Raw genomic sequence first — 19002 nt, forward strand, 5'->3', positions numbered from 1 at the left:
GAATCATCACGAATTGCGCAGTACTGGAAACATAAATTTTGTACAATATACCACCCGTTAGCTAAGTACAGATTAATATCATCGAGAGCTGTTCCCGGTTGATAGCAACACTTTCATGTAAGTGACTTAATCCGTAAGTTTCGTACACTCTGTTCCTCTCAAACACCAGCCCAAACGCTATGGGTCATCATACATTATTAAACCACAGACCAGCTTTCAAAACTCCGGGAATGACTGGGTCCGAGACACGGTTGAAGAGTGCCGCAGCGGTAAGAGAAGACAGCAGCGGCTAAACCGCTAGCTTTGCTCTTGCGACATCATTTATTCTATCTTCTACCACTGTTTGGTCCATAAACACTTCCAATTCTATAATTTTACCTCTGTGCATACCGTCTTCCAGAAGTGTGAAGACGCACGCGCATGGCACCAGAAACTCTTCCTCAGACGGGTCACCCCTAACACAGTATCGCACATCAAATACAGCCCATATCCTGGAGCCAGCCAAATCTGTTATGAGACTGTTAGTATGGCTCATCGCTTACTTAGGGGAACATTGGAAGTGGCGCACCAAAATATCGATGCGGTGAGACAATAAAATAAGGCTAGCGAACCGTGCTTTTACCATTTCTTCAATCTTGCTCGCTCCAAGGATAGCTGGATAGGTTGAGAGCCGCAGTGTTGCCCCTGGCGCGTAGACTGTACTTGTTTGGGTCGGATCCAATCCATCTTGACTAGAAGCAAACTATACTTTGTTAAAGTGAAGATCTTCTACAGGGTAGTTCAGTCAGAAATTCAACCTTTTTCAGCCACATATCGACTTCATCGTGCGAAGTAGGAAAGAAAAGTTCGTTGTTGCTCTTTGCAACTTCTATGTCATCCGATGCCACTGCCATGTCTGTTTCACTGATAAAAATAACGTCGTGGCGTCTCTGTTGATCTGTTGCCAAAAGGTTATGTTAATTAGCAAATCCTCAATCAAACACGCAGTTTGGCGAAATATTGGTTTTAGGCTACGTACCTTTAGTTGATAATATTGCAGCAATTGTTGTGCCTAGACCAGAGAGTGAAGCCAAATCTTAAGACCATAATCTACTCTTATTCAAGATACTTTGGTAGCTTTTGTATACAGATCATGTCTCAATACGCACAAATACAGGCATGAGCTACTCAGCGTGAGACTAAAGTGGGCATATTGTTTAGTGGCATTGACGATGTTAGTGGCGGAGAGAAGTGGATTCAGCTCGGCAGGCGAGCGTCTGGGGTAGTTACGAGTATTAATAATGAGGATGATGTATTTGCTGGTTCGGGGCCGATGAAGCGGACGGTTGAGACTCGTTGCTAGGTTTTCAGTGCATGTTACTTTAATATTGCTAAAAGATAGTCTATTCTATGGCTTTGTTAGACGATATTATATAACGCGTTTAATACCACAAAGTTCTGTCATAAAGTGGCGTGTTTTCTGTATGATTCTGTAGCTATTAGTGGCAGCATTTTTCTTTGTACTGATACAAGACTCTTTCAAATGTAATTCCTATACTCCAATTGACCAATTTGCTTATTCCAACAGATGCCCAGCTCGCAACGTACCATGACTCCGGACAAGGACCGGCCGCTGTTCAGGCTGTTCTTTCAAGTAGTGTCGAAAGCGTTGGGTGGAACAATCTCAGTTACGCCTTTGCATGCGACAAGGAGTAGTTTGGCAAACTCATCAATCTCCCCCAGTCTTCCCGTTTCCCACTCTTGGACAAATTCGTAGTAAGTGACGATTTCTCTGGTATCAATTTGGCTCTCTGATTGCAAGCCACTCCGGTGTACCCCCGGCGGCAGGCGGAGCGAGACGGGTAGATTCACGAGGTCACAAATAACATGACAGCTCTTATATTGCAGCACGCGATTGATGCCACGAAGCAGGTATGATATCACGACCGCCCGACGTGCCGCCTCGCGGTGACACTCTGCCACTCTATCTGTCGGAGTCCCACTAGGGTCAAGACACTGGGACTGTAGCGCGATGGTCGCCCGTTCTAACACACCCTCTTGTTTCTCGGCCAGAGTCCGCAATTGCGCGTCCCCACCAAAGAACATCAAAATATAGTAGAGCAAAAGGGCCTGTAGCGCGGCTAATTGCTGCTCAAATGAGCTGTGCGGAATTGCTGTCGCTACTTTACAAACTTCGGCAACCAGAATCCGCTGAAACATACCATTGGTCGCATCTGTGCGAGCCAAGTAGGCTGCACAGACGCTAAATGCGGTTGTCACGATGTATGACATTGAGGGCGATTTGCCAATGAAAGGGGTTTCGCCAGTCTGAACGAACTGATTGGCAAATGACAAGAGCATCTGGGCACAAAAGCTCCAGGAACGTGTGTCATCCAGGCGCGGCCAGAGATCCAAGACTCTCATTTGCGCAAGAGCTGGAAATTCAAATAAGAGATTAAATTTGGGGTCGTCAATGCCGGGGAGGCCAGCCAGTTCCAGCAGAGCATAGTCAAACGACTGCATCGCCACCGAGTCGGCGATGCCCAACGGTTGTGATTGCGGAGGGATGCCCGGGTCAGTGACATTGCTGCCCGTAGAACGAGGAAGCCTGACAGGCTGTCCCGTATTCCAATCCAAATTGGTCCGATGAGAAGGTGGAAAAGCATAATGACAGTCTAAAGACCGCTGCGAGCACCGCTCGCACTTTGGAGTATCCCTGCTGCATCGCCGTTTAGCTGCAATGCAAGAGTTACAAGATGTCTTGAGAAGCGACGGCATAGTTTGATGGACTCATTTATATCGCTCGTCGTTATAGTGGCACGCGGCTGCGCATTTGACGTGGGCCAAGAGACTGTATAACGACATTCGGCTTGCCGTCGAGTTTACAACCACCGGAGTGGTGGAATAGTGGAACAAACGGCATGGCCTATCTCATACAATTTTTATACGGCAGACCAGCGGTATTTACCAAATCAAAAGGCAGTGATGACTAATGGAACTTCAGCCAGCGTTGATTGTTAATTCATACTCGTACTAACTCCCACACCCATTAATAGCCCAGTTGTTTGTAACGTCTCCGAGTACGAATACGAGCCCAAGTCGCCTGCAACGCCGCTAGTGAAATTCTGAGACAAGAAAGAGTGCTTCAAAATCCAGCTTTCTTGAAGCCTTCGAGAGGCTTAGACTATAGGTAACGTCTTTTTTTGTATCTTTACGACGATGACCATCCATCTACTACTTGAGGTCGGCGTTCCCAGCAAACCAAAGCTGGCTGCATTGGTCGAGAGAACAAAGATGAATAGTCCGTCTTGGGAACAGCCTTGCCTTCGTCCGACAAGTAGAATCGAAAGGAACGCACCATGGTGGCTACGATGACGCTGAGGTTCACATATGCAAACTTCTCACCAATACACCGATGCCGACCAGCGCCGAATGGTAAATATGGGCTCCTGGTTCCTTTGGATATAAACGGCTCTTCCATATCAGTCTTGGCATTCTCGTCCATTTCTCGATGTTCCCATCGATGCGGGTTCCACTCTGTAGCATCAGGGAAGAACTCGTCGCTCAGTGCGGTTACCAGGGGCGATGCGAGCAGGACCTTGTCTGGTGTAATGACATAGGCAGTTCCGGGAACTTGGATCGGCCGCTTGACTTTTCGCATGAAGGAGTGAATTGACGAGTGGACTCGCAATGTTTCCCTGACCACATTGCGCAGCAGTGGCAGCTCATTCAGATCAGAGTACTGGAGCGGCGCGAGCCTCCCACCGCGGCCGAGTTTTGACATTTGCTCTTCATATAGTTGCTCCGCTATATCTGGGCGTGACGCTAGCCTGAGAATTGTCCACGAGCTAGCCGAAGAGGAGGTATGCTGCCCAGCCATCAGCAGTGTGATCATCATATGTGCTATTTCCTTGTCGGGAACTGGTGTGCCATTCTTGTAAGTACAGTTCATCAGGTTCCATATCATGTCGGATCCCTCTTTTAGTCCGCTTCTTCGGCGACTCTCTATGATATCCATGTATATGGTCCTCATCGTGGCATGTGCGGCGTCCCTCTTGCGATTCTGTGGAAGTGGCGCCCATGGCATTAAGAAGTTGATTGGCTGGAACCCCATATCAAGGTCATGGTATAATGTAGCAAATTCGGCAGTCAACTTGTCACGGACTTCCTGTCCTTGGAGAGCTCGAGACGCAGTGAAAATCGTGATTTCTGCTAAGCATTTAGAGACATCGATGGTGCCGGACTGTCCCTGAAATGACGGCTCGGTTCCAATATAGTTAACCACCTCTTGCTCAATAAGCGGAACGTGGCACTCAAGGGCTCTTTGCGTCAAGCCGAATTTGACAAACTTTTTTTGCTCCATGAGTTTCGAGTTTGGGCAATCGTATACGACGTCGGAGCCGAAAACTGGCGTTGTCAACGGGGAATAGATTTCCTCGGCATTGAGATCCTCCTGTTTGCCATTGAGAATAAAATCGTTTCCGTCAATACCGAAATAACATGTGATTTTCTTGCCGAGAAGGATAAATGTAAAGACATCCCCGTACTTTCAACTTGTCAGCATACCTGTTTTCTTACGGGGTGGCATCTTGAACATTGATGCGCTTGCTTACTTTGGCTCGGCACCTAGCAAAAAAGGCGGGAGGATCCATCCCGTACGACACCGCATTTCCGAGAAGAGGGACAATGTGGAATACAGTAGGCGGTTCTTTTCTGTTTTGTGGAAGTGCCTGTCGTAGGAGGTTGATAGCGACGAGAGCGCCGAAAGTCCCAAAGATCAAGATGATGAAGCTCAGCGGCCCGTCCATTGTTTCAATAACGGTGTCCTGTCTAAAATTCGAGATAACAGTTGGAGTCAAAAGCTGGAGACATGCCTGTAACTCGCTGTACGCTGGGTATAGAGCTTATTTTATATGATTTCTCATCGCACTCCTGTGTCTCGGCCGACAGACCCTCTCTTGACAACGGACAGGTATGGACCCCTACTTTTTACGATCAGTACAACATCCACTGCTCGTATTCGCATAGAAAAACACTCCGTATTGAGTTGCTTCACCGTTGAAGCATAAGCGTAGTAGGAATATAGGTAATAATTCTTTCTTTATGCAGCAATCAGTCAAACTAGCGGTATGATACCTTTCACATTCCGGCATGTCCTCGAGCAGCGCTTAACTTGTTGAGTTGTAAGTATTTGACTCTTAGAAGCCGTTTTTAAATCCGTCTATGGTAGTCAAAAGAAGATTCTGCTCCAATATTTCCGTCTTTTTTGCCTTCAGTTCGTCTATATCCCACTCCGCCCATACAAATCTTCCGCTAAGAAAATCTGCTTCTTCAGATATGAGCCATACCAAGAATTGCCCTGTAACTACTCCATCGGTCATTCCATCCCTTGGTACAGGTGATTTAGACTTGACAAAACCATCTGACTGTATGTTTCCCGGATGGATATTAATAAACCGGACTTCAGGGTGCTCGAATCGAATACTCTCAAAAATTCGAACTTGTCCTATCTTACTTCCATTATACCCCGAGAAACCTACTAAAGGGAATCGCATATGAGCACCCATGCTTGTCACATTAAGAACAACAGCAGTCTTTCCTTTAGGCTTATTTCGAAGGAATTGCTGCGTTACAATTGCTGTGCCAAGAATGTTGGTCTCAAAGCCGATCCACCAAGCTTTCAGATTCTGCTCAACGAACGGGCCATCATCTGAAAAAGTACCTGCGTTATTTATCAGAATATCAGGTGCGCCAAATGACTCGAAGACTGCGTGAATGGCTTCCTCATCCGTAATATCAGCCGTGAAAGACTCAAAAGTTGTTCTAGTATAGGCTTTTGAAAATTTATCTCGTGCCGCAAAAATTTTAGGCTCATCTCGGCCAATAAGGCCTATCCGCTCAGCTCCGGCGATTGCCATCTGATGGGTGATGTGTTCACCAACTCCACGGCCGGCGCCAGTAATGAGTATGACCTTGCCAGCCAACGGGTTTCCCGAGATCGCGTTAACAAGCGCTGCATAAGGTGACTTGTGAATTTCAGCAAACGATGCCATTTTGATATGATGATCTTTCGGTGAGGACGGAGGAGGCAAGGTACACCAATAGGACAGCCGCGACTCTGTATGTTTCGATAATAATGATAAATGTGTTGAAGCCCACATAAGCGAAACAGGCTATTTTATGTTGTAATTCTTCCCATATCCACACTAAGATGCTGTGAATGATGGTGAAGCTTACAAATCTGAATCCTACGAACTTCTTATGTCTCTCATGAGCTGGAACTCTGCTGCTTATCCTTGCTGAGCTCCATACCTGCTCTGCTCATGCCTGAATCAATATGGCTATGTTCAGCCGCTAGTCTCGAGTTCAACTAGAGTCCTCAGTACTCGTATTCGTTGAATCAAGTTCTCAACACGTGGCAGGCCGTTGCTGGCTAACCAGTCTGTGGATCTGCACGATATACCATCTCTTCCGTGTAGCAATATGATAGAAACCGGAATATGAGCAAGCCCGATTATTAGAAGAAGTCCATGAGCATAGGTGTTTGGCAGATATACAAAGACATCGTACAGACTAGTGTCTGATCTTTATTCATTACCAAGTAGTGACCAGAAAACCAGGTAACCCGAGAGTTTTGAACACACAAGATGATAACTATACACACATAAGAGCGTTGACTAGTTCACTCAAGTAGTATTCTTAATGTTATTTTGTGTGCGAATATTCATTTGCAGTCTCTCTTTTTTGGATGACCGCTTGAGCATTTACTGTGTCTCTAAATGATTGGAGCGAATACTGAATGTAGGCTTAGCGCATGGCGGAGAGTTCCACCAAAGAATCCCAAGGGATCTCTGGATGGATGTCAAATTGGGGCTTGCCGGCCTAGCTCCACATCTTTCCGCAAGCCAAATCAGACTCCGCAACTATCCACAAATCCACCGGGGGTTGTAGTTAGCGATGGCTCCGGTCCGCTCGAATTCGTATCGTCCCGAACTTTCCATGCTAAATACGCACTATGTTATACATGGTAGCCTCGCGAGGCCTTATACAACTGTGTCATGCCAGACTATGCATGCTACATGACCAATAGCAGAGTATAGCGACTTATCTGAAGGTTTCCACAACCACAGTGGTGATACCTACGACTCAGTCAATGCCCCGAATTTTCGTGGCGATATTTGCCGTTGCCGAGACTTCATCACACTTCCTCTATGCCTATGCCATATGTATGCTTCCCAAATTCTTGCAGATGCTTCGTCCCGTACCCACGGATCTCCTCACAGGCCTCTCTTTCTCCGGAGAGGATCCACCTGGCTCTAGTTGTCACATTATGGCGAGGTCCTGAAGCGCAGTGTAGTTACAACAGGGGGGCTCTGTAGATGCCAAAGAAGACATGCTACACGACTCTCAAAGATACAGCTTAAGCTTCTAACTGAACTTCGGATATGCCCAAGGGTAGCGAGATGCTGCTATATTCTGCATTAACCAAAGTTCGACAGGCCCTTTAGTCTATCATAACGAATCAAAATCCGCGCAAAGGCTTCAGTCCACCGTCTCCCCTGCATGAAAAGCCTACACATGTCGCTCCGCATCGTTGCACATACTTCCAGGATCCAATTATTACATCTCGGCGTATGCAGCCCGCGTGCCCTTTAATCCAGTGATGCCCAGGTCTTCCTTGGTCAGGATAACGTCTTCGCCCGAGAAACTCTTCTCCTTAGCCCACTCAGCGTATTCATGCATCCTATCCATTGCTTTGCCCCATTTGGGCCACAGACTGTAATATGTCTCCTTGTCTACCTGCACGTATTCTGCTTCGACGCCGTGCACCTCTGCCCATGTCGCAAGCATCTCTCCAGCCGTCATAACATCAGTCATGGCATACACGAATTTGCCGCCAAGTGTCTTGTCGGATTGCTCGATGATTGCTCTCGTGAAAAGGCCGACATTAACCGTCGCATCACCAACAAGTGGGAATTGTACTGATGCTGGACTTGGTTGGAGCTGGATGTACTTCTTCTCCCCGGCCGTTGGAATTGGAAACGGACGATAAAATGGGTAGTTCATATTAGAAGCATAGACGGGGACCCAGAGAAATGTCGTCTTAGGGAGTAACACCGGATCCGACTTGATAAAGTCGTTGACCCTGTTCTTGCTCACATAATGGGGGATTGCGAATTTGCCTCCACTGATACGATCTGTGTTGGGAAGAGTCGACCAGACGAGGTGCTCCAGTGTTGGTGTCACAGCTGCAGCTTTGGCAATGTTGATTCCGTGTCTTGTCTCAATCTCGATAGCCTGTGCGGCATCGTACTTCATAAAAGGCTCAAAAAAGTTTGTGGCCGCGAAAATAACCGACGTCCCAGAAAAGGCTGCCTGAAGCGCAGTAACATCGTCGAGGTTAGCCTCAACAATACGAACCCCCTGTAATGCGAGTTTCTTGGCTGCTTCGCTTTGGCTATTACGGGTGATGGCTGTAAGTGAGTAGGCGGGGTCTTTCACCAGAGCCCTGATGACAGACCCGCCCTGAATGCCTGTGGCGCCAATAACTGTGATTTGCCTGGTCATGATGCTGGTTTCCGTTGGTCAATTGAATCAAGAATAGTATAACTCTTGATGTGAATGGTAGATTTGAGTAAACCGGATAGTGAATCGACTTTACGAATAGTTCGCGATATACCAACATATATGCGTTGCGCGCTTGCTATTATGACAGTATCAATTAATATCTATTTACACACCGCCTCTCTTGATCCTATTCCATGTCTTACAAATTGCTATTGTATCTCTGATTTGTAATGATAACCCATAATGTAATACTCTACAGAAGAAATCAACTACGTGTAAATCGATCCACATACATCCGCAGCCAGCTGTGTTCTTTTGTTGCAGTGCTGAAACCTCATTGTAGATTGGGTCCCGCACTGATTTTGGCCATTTGTTAGGGACTTTACTGAGGTATGAACGCCGGGATTGCCGGAGCAGCGGACAATCTTCGCGTGTACTAACACGCCTAAGATGTCTGCACCATAAACCTCGTTTAAACGTAGATTAGCAAGTACCAAGCCGCATGTCGTAACTCTGTTAAACAGCTTAGTATTCAAGTGGCATACTATACCCGACTTCCTTACGTACAATCAAGACCTAATTGCAGAACCATTTTTTATCGTTGCGGAACGAGTGGTTAGCCTTTGGCATTCGCTTATAATATGCGTTATAAGATAATAAACCTGTGCTAGCGTGAATCCCGCAGCGGAGAGAAGTGGCTCTGTGCGGAAAGAGACGGGGCCAGGGATATCGATCAAGTCTACGACTTCGATGACTTCGATATCCTTTCATAGCAGGTCTGCAGAGGCCTCCGAGCTTTCAGTATATTAAAGCGGACTGCGTACTATAATTTTTGAAAAGTGAAGATTAACTCGGATCTTATACATTTTTTGTCCCAGAAAATAGAGACTATTCAATCTGTTACTCTTTTTTACTATGGCGATTACGGAACTTATTTTCCCCAAGCTGAAGCTTGACCAGGCCTTGCTCAAAACGTTTGCCGAGACACTCCCAGCCGCCGCAAAAGAAACATTCTCAGGCCTTCCGGGCTTAACAAGTTACTACAGGGGGAAAGTCATTGAAGCACGGAATGTTTCACAGGCCACAGACCTTGATCACAGTGGTTTAGTTATGGTTTTAGGTACGTCGTGTACTAATCTAGAACTGATATATGCGGTGTCATTCTGCCAGACAAGGCACAGGCTGATATAGTGCAGAATGGGACAAAATATCGTCATTCAATACATTCTGGGACTCGGAAAGATTTGCAGCATTTCGATCGGTAATGAAACCGTTTATGCTTAGCCCAGTCTCTCCAGAGTTATATTACTCCGAAATTCCAGACTCTGGCAACACGACTGCCTGCAAATACACACAATATATCAAAGTGGATGGAGGACACAGCGAGAGTAAAAGTGTAGAGAGTTCATGGGAGAAGTTGACTCAGGAGATTGGAATTGATACCAAGTCTTTCCATGCTTGGGGTATCCAGGAAAGCGATGGCGCATTTATGGGAATGAATGGCTGGAGTAGCCTTGAGGTACGTTTCCTTCGGTCGGCTTACACTAAGGACTCTAAAATAACTGATATACACAGGACTTGAAATCGACGACTGAAAGAGATTCTGTACAAAAAGCTTTGCAAGAGTTGACTAAATATGGCCAAGTTACCACTTACATATTAGAATTAACAAAGCCATTTTAGTTATTATAAGTTAGCCTTTCGCCTGAGTAGTGTTACGGAGTGATGTATGGAGTAGCGGTACTTTTTGTAACAAGACCCAGTTGTGTTTTTCAGAAACTCAGCTAGAGAAGGAGACTTGCTGGATTGACACTACGGTAATATGATTTATTAATAATACTATTACTTAGGTATTTACCATTTTAAGTATGCCACCGATATGAATCTTCCCTTTGAAGTAGTTTTGCCTTTGTGTAAAAAGAAAAGAAGGAAAAAAAAAATACAACTAGCTTATAGGGCCCCGTTCGTTATAGTTAGTAATGACTGGAACCATCCATTTTACTACTCCCAAACCATCCACTTCGTCACCAATGTTCCGTCAGCGACACTGTTACAATGGTTGGAAAGCAGACCTTACGTTACCCAGCACCTATGAAGCGTAAGACGATCTCGATACAGAGACACACCGCAAATCGGGTCACTCGTCGAAAGACGAACTACCCCAAAAAACGCGTCTCTATCGCCTGTGAAGTCTGTCGCTCGAGGAAGACTCGATGCGATGCGGCGCAGCCAACATGTTCGTTTTGTGCCCAGACCGGGGCGCTGTGTGAATACAGAAGCTCTCAAATGCCTGAAAGGTACGAGAAAATATTTTTTCCACCTGAGCCCCCTTGCTGGGGTTGCTTGAAGGCTGCAAGTAAATGAGCCTGCAAGATCATCGCGAAAGACGACTCTGTCTACCCATTGAGTCGAGCATCCCTTTCCATGCTGACGGTTCCGCTAGTTCCGAAACGCATCTTGTGCAGGATTCTGATCATGAGCTCTTCACTCGTCTAGATCGGATTGAAGGGCTTTTACTAGAAGCAAAGTCTCATCGTTCCACTCCAACCAAATCTCACCTCGCTGATCAGCCTTATGCTCCCCTAGATTACCAATTTCCAATTTTATCTAGCCGATTAGCGGAGAACCAACCTTGTGGAGAGACTGAAAACTCGGATATCGTTGTCTTCGGCTTTGATCTTCACTGTCTCTTAAGTTTTGGTACCAAGGAGTTCCACCAAGCACTTCTGCCCCTCCGTGTCAACGATTTCGAGGAGAGCTTAGAACAAGAGCTCAAAGAGGGTAAGTCCCTTTTTGAAGGAGATCAAGTTGAGCTTCTCGATCTCGACCTCAGTCCTCAAAATTGTGGGCGTCTTCAACAGCTCTTTGCACGACACGTATTACCTCAGCGGCCAATATTCGATCATGAAACTTCCGCCAAGCTGGTTGCTTGCGTGGCAAGAGAAAGGCCTCTTCCAAAGACCCTTGATGCGGCCCTCACGTTACTCATCTTGGCACTCGGATCCATGTCGACAGACAGCCAAAATATGTGATATGATCCAGCGACCACTCCGGGGCTTGATTACTTCCGCGCCGCCTGCCAGATTGTCGACGGCGACCGGAAGTCCAACTACACATTACAACATGTCCAATGCCACATCCTTATGAGCGTCTATTTCCAGAGCTGCCTCCTACCAATCCAGGCCTTTGAATTGATCAGGGTGGCTTCCGAAAAGATCGTTCTACTTCTCCAAATGCGTAAGCGCATCGCCTCTGATAGGTCGTACGCCAGTCTCTGCCAGCGAGCATATTGGGCCTGTTATCTCATTGAACAAGACCTGCAAATGTATATCTCGCACAGCTCTTGCTTACTTCAGAGCATCCATGAACTAGTACCACTTCCTACCAGCGACAGCGAGGAGCCTGGCTTCTACGGATTTCTCGCTGACATTGCATTGTGTCGAATTGTTGCCAGAGCCCGAAACGGCATCTCTTGGAATAGGGCTATGCTTAAAGAACCTGTCATCGTTCGCGAAATCATCCTGCAATTGTCTGAATGGTACGGTACATTGCCTCCACCTATCAAATTCCCTCTGTTGGACCTTTGCCCAGCCGGTGTTTTCTCCAATGGTACACTTCTTGACACACAACAAGCCCAACTTCGTGCAAAGTTCTTTTCTACCCATGCTCTTTTGCACTGGCCAAATGTTGTGCTTTTACTCGAAATACAATCTCCTACCACGCGACGGGCTGATGATCAAGTCAACCACGATTCATCGCACATCCTAAACGGCGCAGCTAAGGCCCTCGAGTTCGCCATCATGTCCATTTACGCGTTTGAGTCTTTATATTCGAACCCCAACCTTCTTATGGATTCAAATGGTGGTACCTTTTACGCTATTATGATACTTCTACTATCCATTTATAATGACCCATCACTGAAGATGGTGCAGCATCCAAGAACGATGGAGGCTTTATGTTCAGGTTGGCATCTCTTGAGGTATTGGCCTGATAAGCCAGCAGCTGAGAGTGGCCGGGAGAAGGTGGAACGACTGTTTAGAGAAAAGGGAATCAGGCTACCTACCTAACATAGGAATGCGGAGAACATAGAGCTTGCTAGAGAACTTTAGAATGCGTTGGAACTTGATGTTCCTAGATAGACTCGTGATGAATAAATTGCCCTAGCTGTTCGTGAAGCCAACATCGCGCAAGTTGCTGCGCCGCCACGGTATATAATTAATAAATATGTGAGATTCAACCGTACCTTTAGACAGATTTAGCTAAGAGTAAATCGCTTTAACATGTATAAACGCTTCGCTGCCAAGGGAAAGTGTCAGGACTAATCGGATGCTGGTGTGTGTTCCGAACCGACACTCCGACACTAGGATTCAGTCTAACAGATGAATGGCGCTATTGAGGCATCTAGTACTGAAATAGAAAGGGTATTTATAGGTGGACTCCGCGTTTACACCGTGCGACGAGACACAACACTTATAAACACAAGTAATCTAAATTTCACCCCTTCAAGCTAATGAGAATAGTTTTCTACTTGAATTCTAAAGCGGTTAACCATCCATCCACTGGGAACTACTAAAATAGGCTGAACAATTAGAATCCGATGAGATACAAGTACTGTTCGTACCAAGAAACGTCAATCTGCATGTTCTAGACTATATGCTTCATGGGAAAAGGGAATGGGCTTGGTGAGGCATGGATACCCCATGGGGTTGTCTAGAACTACCCCGACCGTTTGTTGAAGCAATATTCCAAGCCACTGAGCATGGAAGAACTCCACATCATAGAACCGTTTATCTTGCTTTCTCAGGATTGGAGCATATCGTATGTGAAAAGCTGACGCTAATATATATACTACTACGTTGTGCCTAACGTTGAGACGACACATTTGGCCATCCGCAAGACTTTCTTCATCATGGCAGGAAAAAATAACGAACCCATCAATGCTGTTCACCATGAGAAAACGGATGAAGTAAGACACTATCATTTCTATGATACCCCATAGCCAACCCTTCTCAATAGCTAACAGAATTAGAACGAGGCTATACCTCAGGTCATTGGAATAACCAATGCATTCGACCAGGCCATGGCACAGGAAGCGCCTCGTATCTTTGAAAGGGGCCAAATAATGACCATTGGAGTCTCACTTGTCGGCTTCTGCTGCTCTACAGCCGCTGGCTACGATGCCTCCCTGATCAACAACCTCCTTCAAAACCCGTGGTTCAGAGAGACCTATAATGTTGAGAGCTCAGGTATCTGGGCTGGTATTGTGGCTTCCATGATGCAAGTCGGTGGCGTTGCTGCCATGCCATTTATCGGCCCCACGATGGACTATTTCGGACGTCGAAGTGGTCTCTTTCTCGGAGCACTCTCCATCATCATAGGCACAGTCATCCAGGGTACGTCCACGAGCGCTGGTCAGTTCATGGGTGGCCGCTTCTTCATTGGGTTTGGAGCCATCATGAATGGTGCCAGTGGTCCAATATACGTACTTGAGATCAATCACCCAGCTTATCGCTCAGTAATGGGTGCTTTATACAACACTCTATACTTCTCCGGGGCTATCATCGCTGCTGGTGCCGCGCGTGGCGGTCTTAACATGGGCGGAAATGCCTCGTGGCGTCTTATTACCTGGCTTCAATGTCTCTTCGCTGGAATTATTATCGTTTTGTCTCCTTGGATTCCCGAATCTCCTCGATGGCTCTACGTTCATAACAAGAGAGAAAAAGCAGTCGCCATTCTTGCCAAGTATCACGGAAGGGGAAACCCTGAGTCACCTTGGGTCAAGCTCCAGCTTCAAGAATACGAAGAATTTCTTAACTTGGATGGCAGTGACAAGAGGTGGTGGGACTATCGCGCCTTGTTTCATACTCGTGCCTCTGTATATAGGCTGTGTTGCAATCTCTGGGTTTCAGTCGCTGCTCAATGGGCTGGTAACTCCGTTCTTTCTTACTTTCTGGGCGCTGTCCTGGAGACGGCCGGTTACAACGATCCAATTCAACAAGCAAACATTACTCTAATTAATAACTGCCAGCAGTGGGCCTTCGCAATTCTCGGAGCATGCTATGTCGAGCGAGTTGGTCGTCGGCCTCTACTTATGTTTGCCTTCATTGGCTGTAGTATAACTTGGGCAGGCATGGCGATTGCTTCTTCTGAGTTGCGGTGGACTCAATCCAGATGGCTCTCCTTCAATTGGTACTAACGTTGCTGCATCCAAGACTTCGCTCGGTCTAATATTTATTTTTGGCTCGATTTTCTCCATCGGGATCACGCCTCTCCAGAGCCTTTATCCCATGGAGGTGCTCTCTTATGAAATGCGAGCAAAGGGGTCAGCACTCTCCACTCTGGTTATCAGCGCCGCCATGCTTCTCAACTAGTTTGCTTGGCCCGTTGCAATACGCAACATTACCCGGAAGACGTACATCATTTTTGCGGTCTGGAACATGGTGCAAGCGGCCACTATCTTTTTCTTCATTCCTGAGACCAAAAATCGAACTGTAAGTAACATTTGCTTCGAGATTTAATATTCATGATTCAACTAACTTGACCTTTCCAGCTTGAGGGATAATACTCATTGGGTTGACTGAGAGAGGTACATTACATGACGGTCCTACTAGGTAGGCAACCTTCTAGCTTACCTCCAAGTAAACAGGGTGACTTTGACAACCCTTCTAAAATAACCTTCGAAATACCGGGGGGTTGCACACCTTGGCCTGTCTTAGCAATTGTGTATGTAGCTTCAAATTGCTCATACGCTAAAACGTCTCAAGCGTCAGCTTTGACGCGCCAATACTCCCCATTCCGGCACAATAAGCGGAAAAGACGACATCGTTCAGCTACAGTTTGATCTATTCCGCCAATGGATGTCGGTTCGGTTCGGATGCTGTGATCTAGTCATAGAACTATGAAACTGGAGTCAAGCACTGCCGCGTCCTCGATACGCCTCTCAATTTCCATTGTTAGCCACAGGAATGACAGGTCCCCCCTTGCTTGCCAATCGTAGAATTCATTATCCGATGGCAGTGCTACGCTAGCTGAATTTTGCAGTAATACCACAAAGTTGTTTCGGTTCAGTTCATCCTTCCGAACCGATACTCCGGAAGTGGAGCCATAGGCCGGGGACTTCCCATAAGCATTCAACCCGATGGCGGCACGAATTGCTGTAGACCGCTCTATCCATACCTTAGTATGTGTATTTCGGGCCGGAGGTAACGGTCAATTACACACCAAACTCCATGATTTTTTAAATCTCGAGTTCCGTGGCTTGAGTACTCCGACGAAGCCTATAACATGGTCCAGAAACAGAAATGCTACCCTCTTCCATCCCAGGTACCGCCAAAAGTGGGAAAACCGAGCTGGCTACTTGACGTCCAGTGTGTGGATCCACTCGTAATGTTACCCAAACGGATCCGAATCGTGTTCACGGTGACTTTACACACTTCAGAACAAAGCCAAGTCCACCGAGATCACTAGCTTCAGCTCAACCCTCTTCAGTATATTGTACAGACCACTTAGACAATACACGAATGAAGTATATAAAGTGTGCTGTCCTTCCGATTTCCATCATGTCGTGTCTCTATAAGCTGCACTATACTCGAAATCTCACGACCGTTGCTACCAAATATGCCGAAAGCCAAGTTACCTCTGACCGCCTGGAACTGGAGGCTGGCCAATTCAAACGGATGCAAAGACGCCGAAAATATGCCTGCTTTGAGGGAATGGAGTGCAGTGACAAATTTTCCATCTGTTATCCAGACCGAGCTCACAGCGAAGAAATTAATCCCAGATCTAAAGATTGCAGAGAACGAGTATCTGACCCTTTGGGTTGGCGAAGTTGATTGGGAGTATCAATGCTTCTTTAATACGCCTCCAGAAGCAACTGGTAATGACAAGGTTGATTTGATCATGGAGGGTCTCGATACCTTTGCCACCGTTTATCTTAATGGAGCTGAGATCTATGAGAGCGATAACATGTTTATCCCAGCCCGAGTTCCTATCAAGGCTGCCCTTCATTCGGTTGGTGCATGAAACGAGCTGGTCATTCTGTTTGAGAGTCCAATGAAGGTGGGGACGGCGCTGCTCAAGAAGTACGAAGTACCGGACAATTTGCCCAAGATAATGAAAAATCCCAGAAGAATGGCGGTGCGAAAGGCACAGGTATGATGTTTCCCATAAAACGAGTACAATTTTCGCACAGCTGAAATCGATCTTAGTGTCACTGGGGTTGGGATTGGGGCCCAGTTTGCCTAACCGCAGGGCCATATCTCCCGGTCTACCTTGAATCATCTTGCGCGCGCATCAAAGATGTCTACATCGTGCCGAAATTGGCTGAGGATCACTCGTCTGCCCAAGTCTTACTTAACATTGAAGTTGCTCAAGCAAGTTGCGCCGCTAGTCTAGGCATCAGCATTCGTGATGCTCTCGGAGATGAGTTGTATCAATCACAAATTGTTCTAGCTGATTCCGATAAGGCATCTCTAGAGGTTTCTGTGAGATCTCCAAAGCTGTGGTGGTCGAATGGATTGGGCGATCAGCATCTATACACGGCCAGGGTGATCTTGAGAGACTCTCTATCTAACGTTCTAGATGGATCAAGTCGTCGTTTTGGAATAAGAAACATCGAAGTAGTACAGAAACCTCTCGATGATGCTCCTGGAAGTACCTTCATGTTTAGGATTAATGGCCGCGATATTTTCGCTCAAGGCGGTAACTGGATCCCCACAGACACCATGCTACCTACTATATCTCGAAAGCGTTATTTCGAATGGATTAAGCTTGCCAAGTTCGGTAATCTGAATATGATCCGTGTGTGTAGTGGCGGGATTTATGAACATGACGACTTTTTTGACGCTTGCGACGAAATGGGCATTCTGGTTTGGCACGATTATGCCCTAGCCTGCGGAATATATCCTACTCATGAGGAATTTCTTGATAGCATCAGAAAAGAAGCCGAGGCCCAGACTCTCAGAATGCGTGGCAGGGCGTCTCTTGCGTTACTAAGTGGTGGAAATGAAGACTTTATACTCTTTGACCATTTTGGGTAGGTCACAGATGCATCGTTGATATCCCGTTGTACCCCACAGAGCAACCCTGCTAATATATCACTTAGCTATGAATACGATCGAGATAACATCACTGGGCCATGGGATGGCAAGCCTTTCTCTCATCGCAAGATATATCTAGATATCCTCTCCAATATTGCCGCAAAGCTAGCGCCGGAGACACAATATTGGGCCAACTCTCCATATGGTGGTGCTACCGCAAATGATACCACCATCGGCAATATTCATCAGTGGGCTGTCTGGCATTTGGACCAACGCTCTTATCAGGATTACAAAGATCTCAGCGGCCGGTTTATCTCTGAGTTTGGCATGCATGGCTTCCCCGTGAACCGAACGGTAAAATACTTCCTCCAAGGGACACCCAACAGCCAGCAGTTCCCACAGTCTCGAGTCGTAGACTGCCACAATAAGTCCACGGGCGCACACATACGTATTGCGCGATATCTGGCCGAGAACTTTCGTTTTGATATAGCTTCATTGAATAATTTTGGCTACTCGTCTCAGTTGATGCAATCAGAAGCCTATTCATACGCTCTAAGAGACTGGAAGCGCATGTTCAACGGGCTCGGCGATGAACGATGTGCTGGAGCACTGATTTGGCAGTTCAACGACATCTATCCGGTAACATCATGGGCTTTAGTCGACTATTTCTTGCGACCGAAGCCAGCTTTCTACTCCATCCGCCGCTATTTCGCACCCATTTCGGTTGGTATTGAGCGTACACCCAAGACGCGCTGCCCAGATCCAGATGAGCACCAAGATTCCTACATTCCCTCATTCAAGATATTCGCACACAACACGCTGACCCAACACGTAGTTTGCGTTTTAATTCTCCAAGCGTACGACCTAAAGACGAGCACTTGGACTCAACTTGAACCCTTGGACGCGAGCCGGGTCGTCACACTCAGGGCGGGCTATAACACAGAGCTTGGGCATCTGGGGGCTCAAGGATCTTGGACGGATGACTCGCTTGTTCTTTTAGAGGCAAGCCTTGTCGATATAGAATCTGGTGAGGTTCTTGCTCGTGAGATTAACTGGCCTGAGCCGTTTCGTTATTTGGTTTGGCCGCAAGAAACAAAGCTCACTATCCGAGTCGAGGATGAAAAAGGGCAAGACTGGGAGAACAAGGTCACAGTATTGTCGAATCAACCACTGAAGGGTGTTTGGTTAGAGGCAATTTATGATGGCACGGAGAGAGATGATGAACCTGAACCACTTTGGGAGGACAATATGTTAGACCTGTTGCCTGGGCAGGAGATCAGTTGTCGGGTTAAAGGCTTAAAGGGAAGGGAGGTTTCAGGAAGGTTTCTCTATGATTGGGAGATAGAATGATATGATAGATCGTTTCCCGATATTAAGTGCAAGTGTTATGATCTAGATTCATATTAGAGTAAGCTGC

The 19002-nt window shown here is 46.7% G+C and overlaps 9 protein-coding genes across 9 annotated transcripts; 4 read left to right on the forward strand and 5 right to left on the reverse strand.

Moving 5' to 3' along the window:
• Positions 1 to 289: 289 nt before the first annotated feature.
• Positions 290 to 893, reverse strand: V8C40DRAFT_278791 (uncharacterized protein; the record flags this gene model as incomplete). The annotated part of the gene is made up of 3 exons (XM_083221107.1): positions 290 to 507; positions 553 to 742; positions 798 to 893. The coding sequence occupies 3 exons, from the start codon at positions 891 to 893 to the stop codon at positions 290 to 292; spliced, it is 504 nt and encodes a 167-aa protein (XP_083067008.1).
• Positions 894 to 1369: 476 nt separating this feature from the next.
• Positions 1370 to 2900, reverse strand: V8C40DRAFT_259573 (Zn(II)2Cys6 transcription factor domain-containing protein). Its single transcript, XM_083219004.1, has one exon. It carries the CDS (start codon positions 2755 to 2757, stop codon positions 1630 to 1632), a length of 1128 nt encoding a protein of 375 aa, XP_083067009.1. The 5' UTR covers positions 2758 to 2900; the 3' UTR covers positions 1370 to 1629.
• A 53-nt stretch (positions 2901 to 2953) lies between these two features.
• Positions 2954 to 4831, reverse strand: V8C40DRAFT_284912 (cytochrome P450). The gene is made up of 2 exons (XM_083222248.1): positions 4593 to 4831; positions 2954 to 4525 (listed from the first exon to the last, which is right to left on the reverse strand). The coding sequence occupies exons 1-2, from the start codon at positions 4785 to 4787 to the stop codon at positions 3191 to 3193; spliced, it is 1530 nt and encodes a 509-aa protein (XP_083067010.1). The 5' UTR covers positions 4788 to 4831; the 3' UTR covers positions 2954 to 3190.
• A 346-nt stretch (positions 4832 to 5177) lies between these two features.
• V8C40DRAFT_278794 (SDR family NAD(P)-dependent oxidoreductase) lies at positions 5178 to 6032 on the reverse strand (the record flags this gene model as incomplete). Its single annotated transcript, XM_083221108.1, has 1 exon — positions 5178 to 6032. One exon carries the CDS (start codon positions 6030 to 6032, stop codon positions 5178 to 5180), a length of 855 nt encoding a protein of 284 aa, XP_083067011.1.
• A 1395-nt stretch (positions 6033 to 7427) lies between these two features.
• Positions 7428 to 9139, reverse strand: V8C40DRAFT_284919 (NmrA/HSCARG family protein; the record flags this gene model as incomplete). The annotated part of the gene is made up of 3 exons (XM_083222249.1): positions 7428 to 8551; positions 8929 to 8992; positions 9115 to 9139. The coding sequence occupies 3 exons, from the start codon at positions 9137 to 9139 to the stop codon at positions 7600 to 7602; spliced, it is 1041 nt and encodes a 346-aa protein (XP_083067012.1). The 3' UTR covers positions 7428 to 7599.
• A 283-nt stretch (positions 9140 to 9422) lies between these two features.
• Positions 9423 to 10230, forward strand: V8C40DRAFT_284921 (uncharacterized protein; the record flags this gene model as incomplete). Its single annotated transcript, XM_083222250.1, has 3 exons — positions 9423 to 9667; positions 9744 to 10066; positions 10123 to 10230. Exons 1-3 carry the CDS (start codon positions 9463 to 9465, stop codon positions 10228 to 10230), a joined length of 636 nt encoding a protein of 211 aa, XP_083067013.1. The 5' UTR covers positions 9423 to 9462.
• A 372-nt stretch (positions 10231 to 10602) lies between these two features.
• On the forward strand, positions 10603 to 12614 carry V8C40DRAFT_284925 (Zn(II)2Cys6 transcription factor; the record flags this gene model as incomplete). The annotated part of the gene is made up of 3 exons (XM_083222251.1): positions 10603 to 10844; positions 10991 to 11575; positions 11696 to 12614. The coding sequence occupies 3 exons, from the start codon at positions 10603 to 10605 to the stop codon at positions 12612 to 12614; spliced, it is 1746 nt and encodes a 581-aa protein (XP_083067014.1).
• An 842-nt stretch (positions 12615 to 13456) lies between these two features.
• On the forward strand, positions 13457 to 15065 carry V8C40DRAFT_278798 (MFS general substrate transporter; the record flags this gene model as incomplete). Its single annotated transcript, XM_083221109.1, has 4 exons — positions 13457 to 13513; positions 13595 to 14660; positions 14719 to 14888; positions 14919 to 15065. 4 exons carry the CDS (start codon positions 13457 to 13459, stop codon positions 15063 to 15065), a joined length of 1440 nt encoding a protein of 479 aa, XP_083067015.1.
• Positions 15066 to 16020: 955 nt separating this feature from the next.
• Positions 16021 to 18949, forward strand: V8C40DRAFT_284930 (glycoside hydrolase family 2 protein). Its single transcript, XM_083222252.1, has 4 exons — positions 16021 to 16557; positions 16594 to 16698; positions 16755 to 17581; positions 17651 to 18949. The coding sequence occupies exons 1-4, from the start codon at positions 16165 to 16167 to the stop codon at positions 18933 to 18935; spliced, it is 2610 nt and encodes an 869-aa protein (XP_083067016.1). The 5' UTR covers positions 16021 to 16164; the 3' UTR covers positions 18936 to 18949.
• Positions 18950 to 19002: the final 53 nt, after the last annotated feature.

Source organism: Trichoderma camerunense (assembly GCF_050948025.1).
Source record: "Trichoderma camerunense strain CBS 138272 chromosome Unknown V8C40scaffold_37, whole genome shotgun sequence".
In the NCBI taxonomy this organism is placed as follows: domain Eukaryota; kingdom Fungi; phylum Ascomycota; class Sordariomycetes; order Hypocreales; family Hypocreaceae; genus Trichoderma; species Trichoderma camerunense.

Coding starts and splice junctions, on each gene's coding strand:
- V8C40DRAFT_259573 (XM_083219004.1), bottom strand. CDS start 2,757: ATGCCGTCGCTTCTCAAGACATCTTGTAACTCTTGCATTGCAGCTAAA.
- V8C40DRAFT_284912 (XM_083222248.1), bottom strand. CDS start 4,787: ATGGACGGGCCGCTGAGCTTCATCATCTTGATCTTTGGGACTTTCGGC. Junction 4,526..4,592: donor TTGCTAGGTGCCGAGCCAAA/GTAAGCAAGCGC, acceptor ACAAGTTGAAAG/TACGGGGATGTCTTTACATT.
- V8C40DRAFT_284930 (XM_083222252.1), top strand. CDS start 16,165: ATGCCGAAAGCCAAGTTACCTCTGACCGCCTGGAACTGGAGGCTGGCC. Junction 16,558..16,593: donor TCAAGGCTGCCCTTCATTCG/GTTGGTGCATGA, acceptor ATTCTGTTTGAG/AGTCCAATGAAGGTGGGGAC. Junction 16,699..16,754: donor TGGCGGTGCGAAAGGCACAG/GTATGATGTTTC, acceptor AATCGATCTTAG/TGTCACTGGGGTTGGGATTG.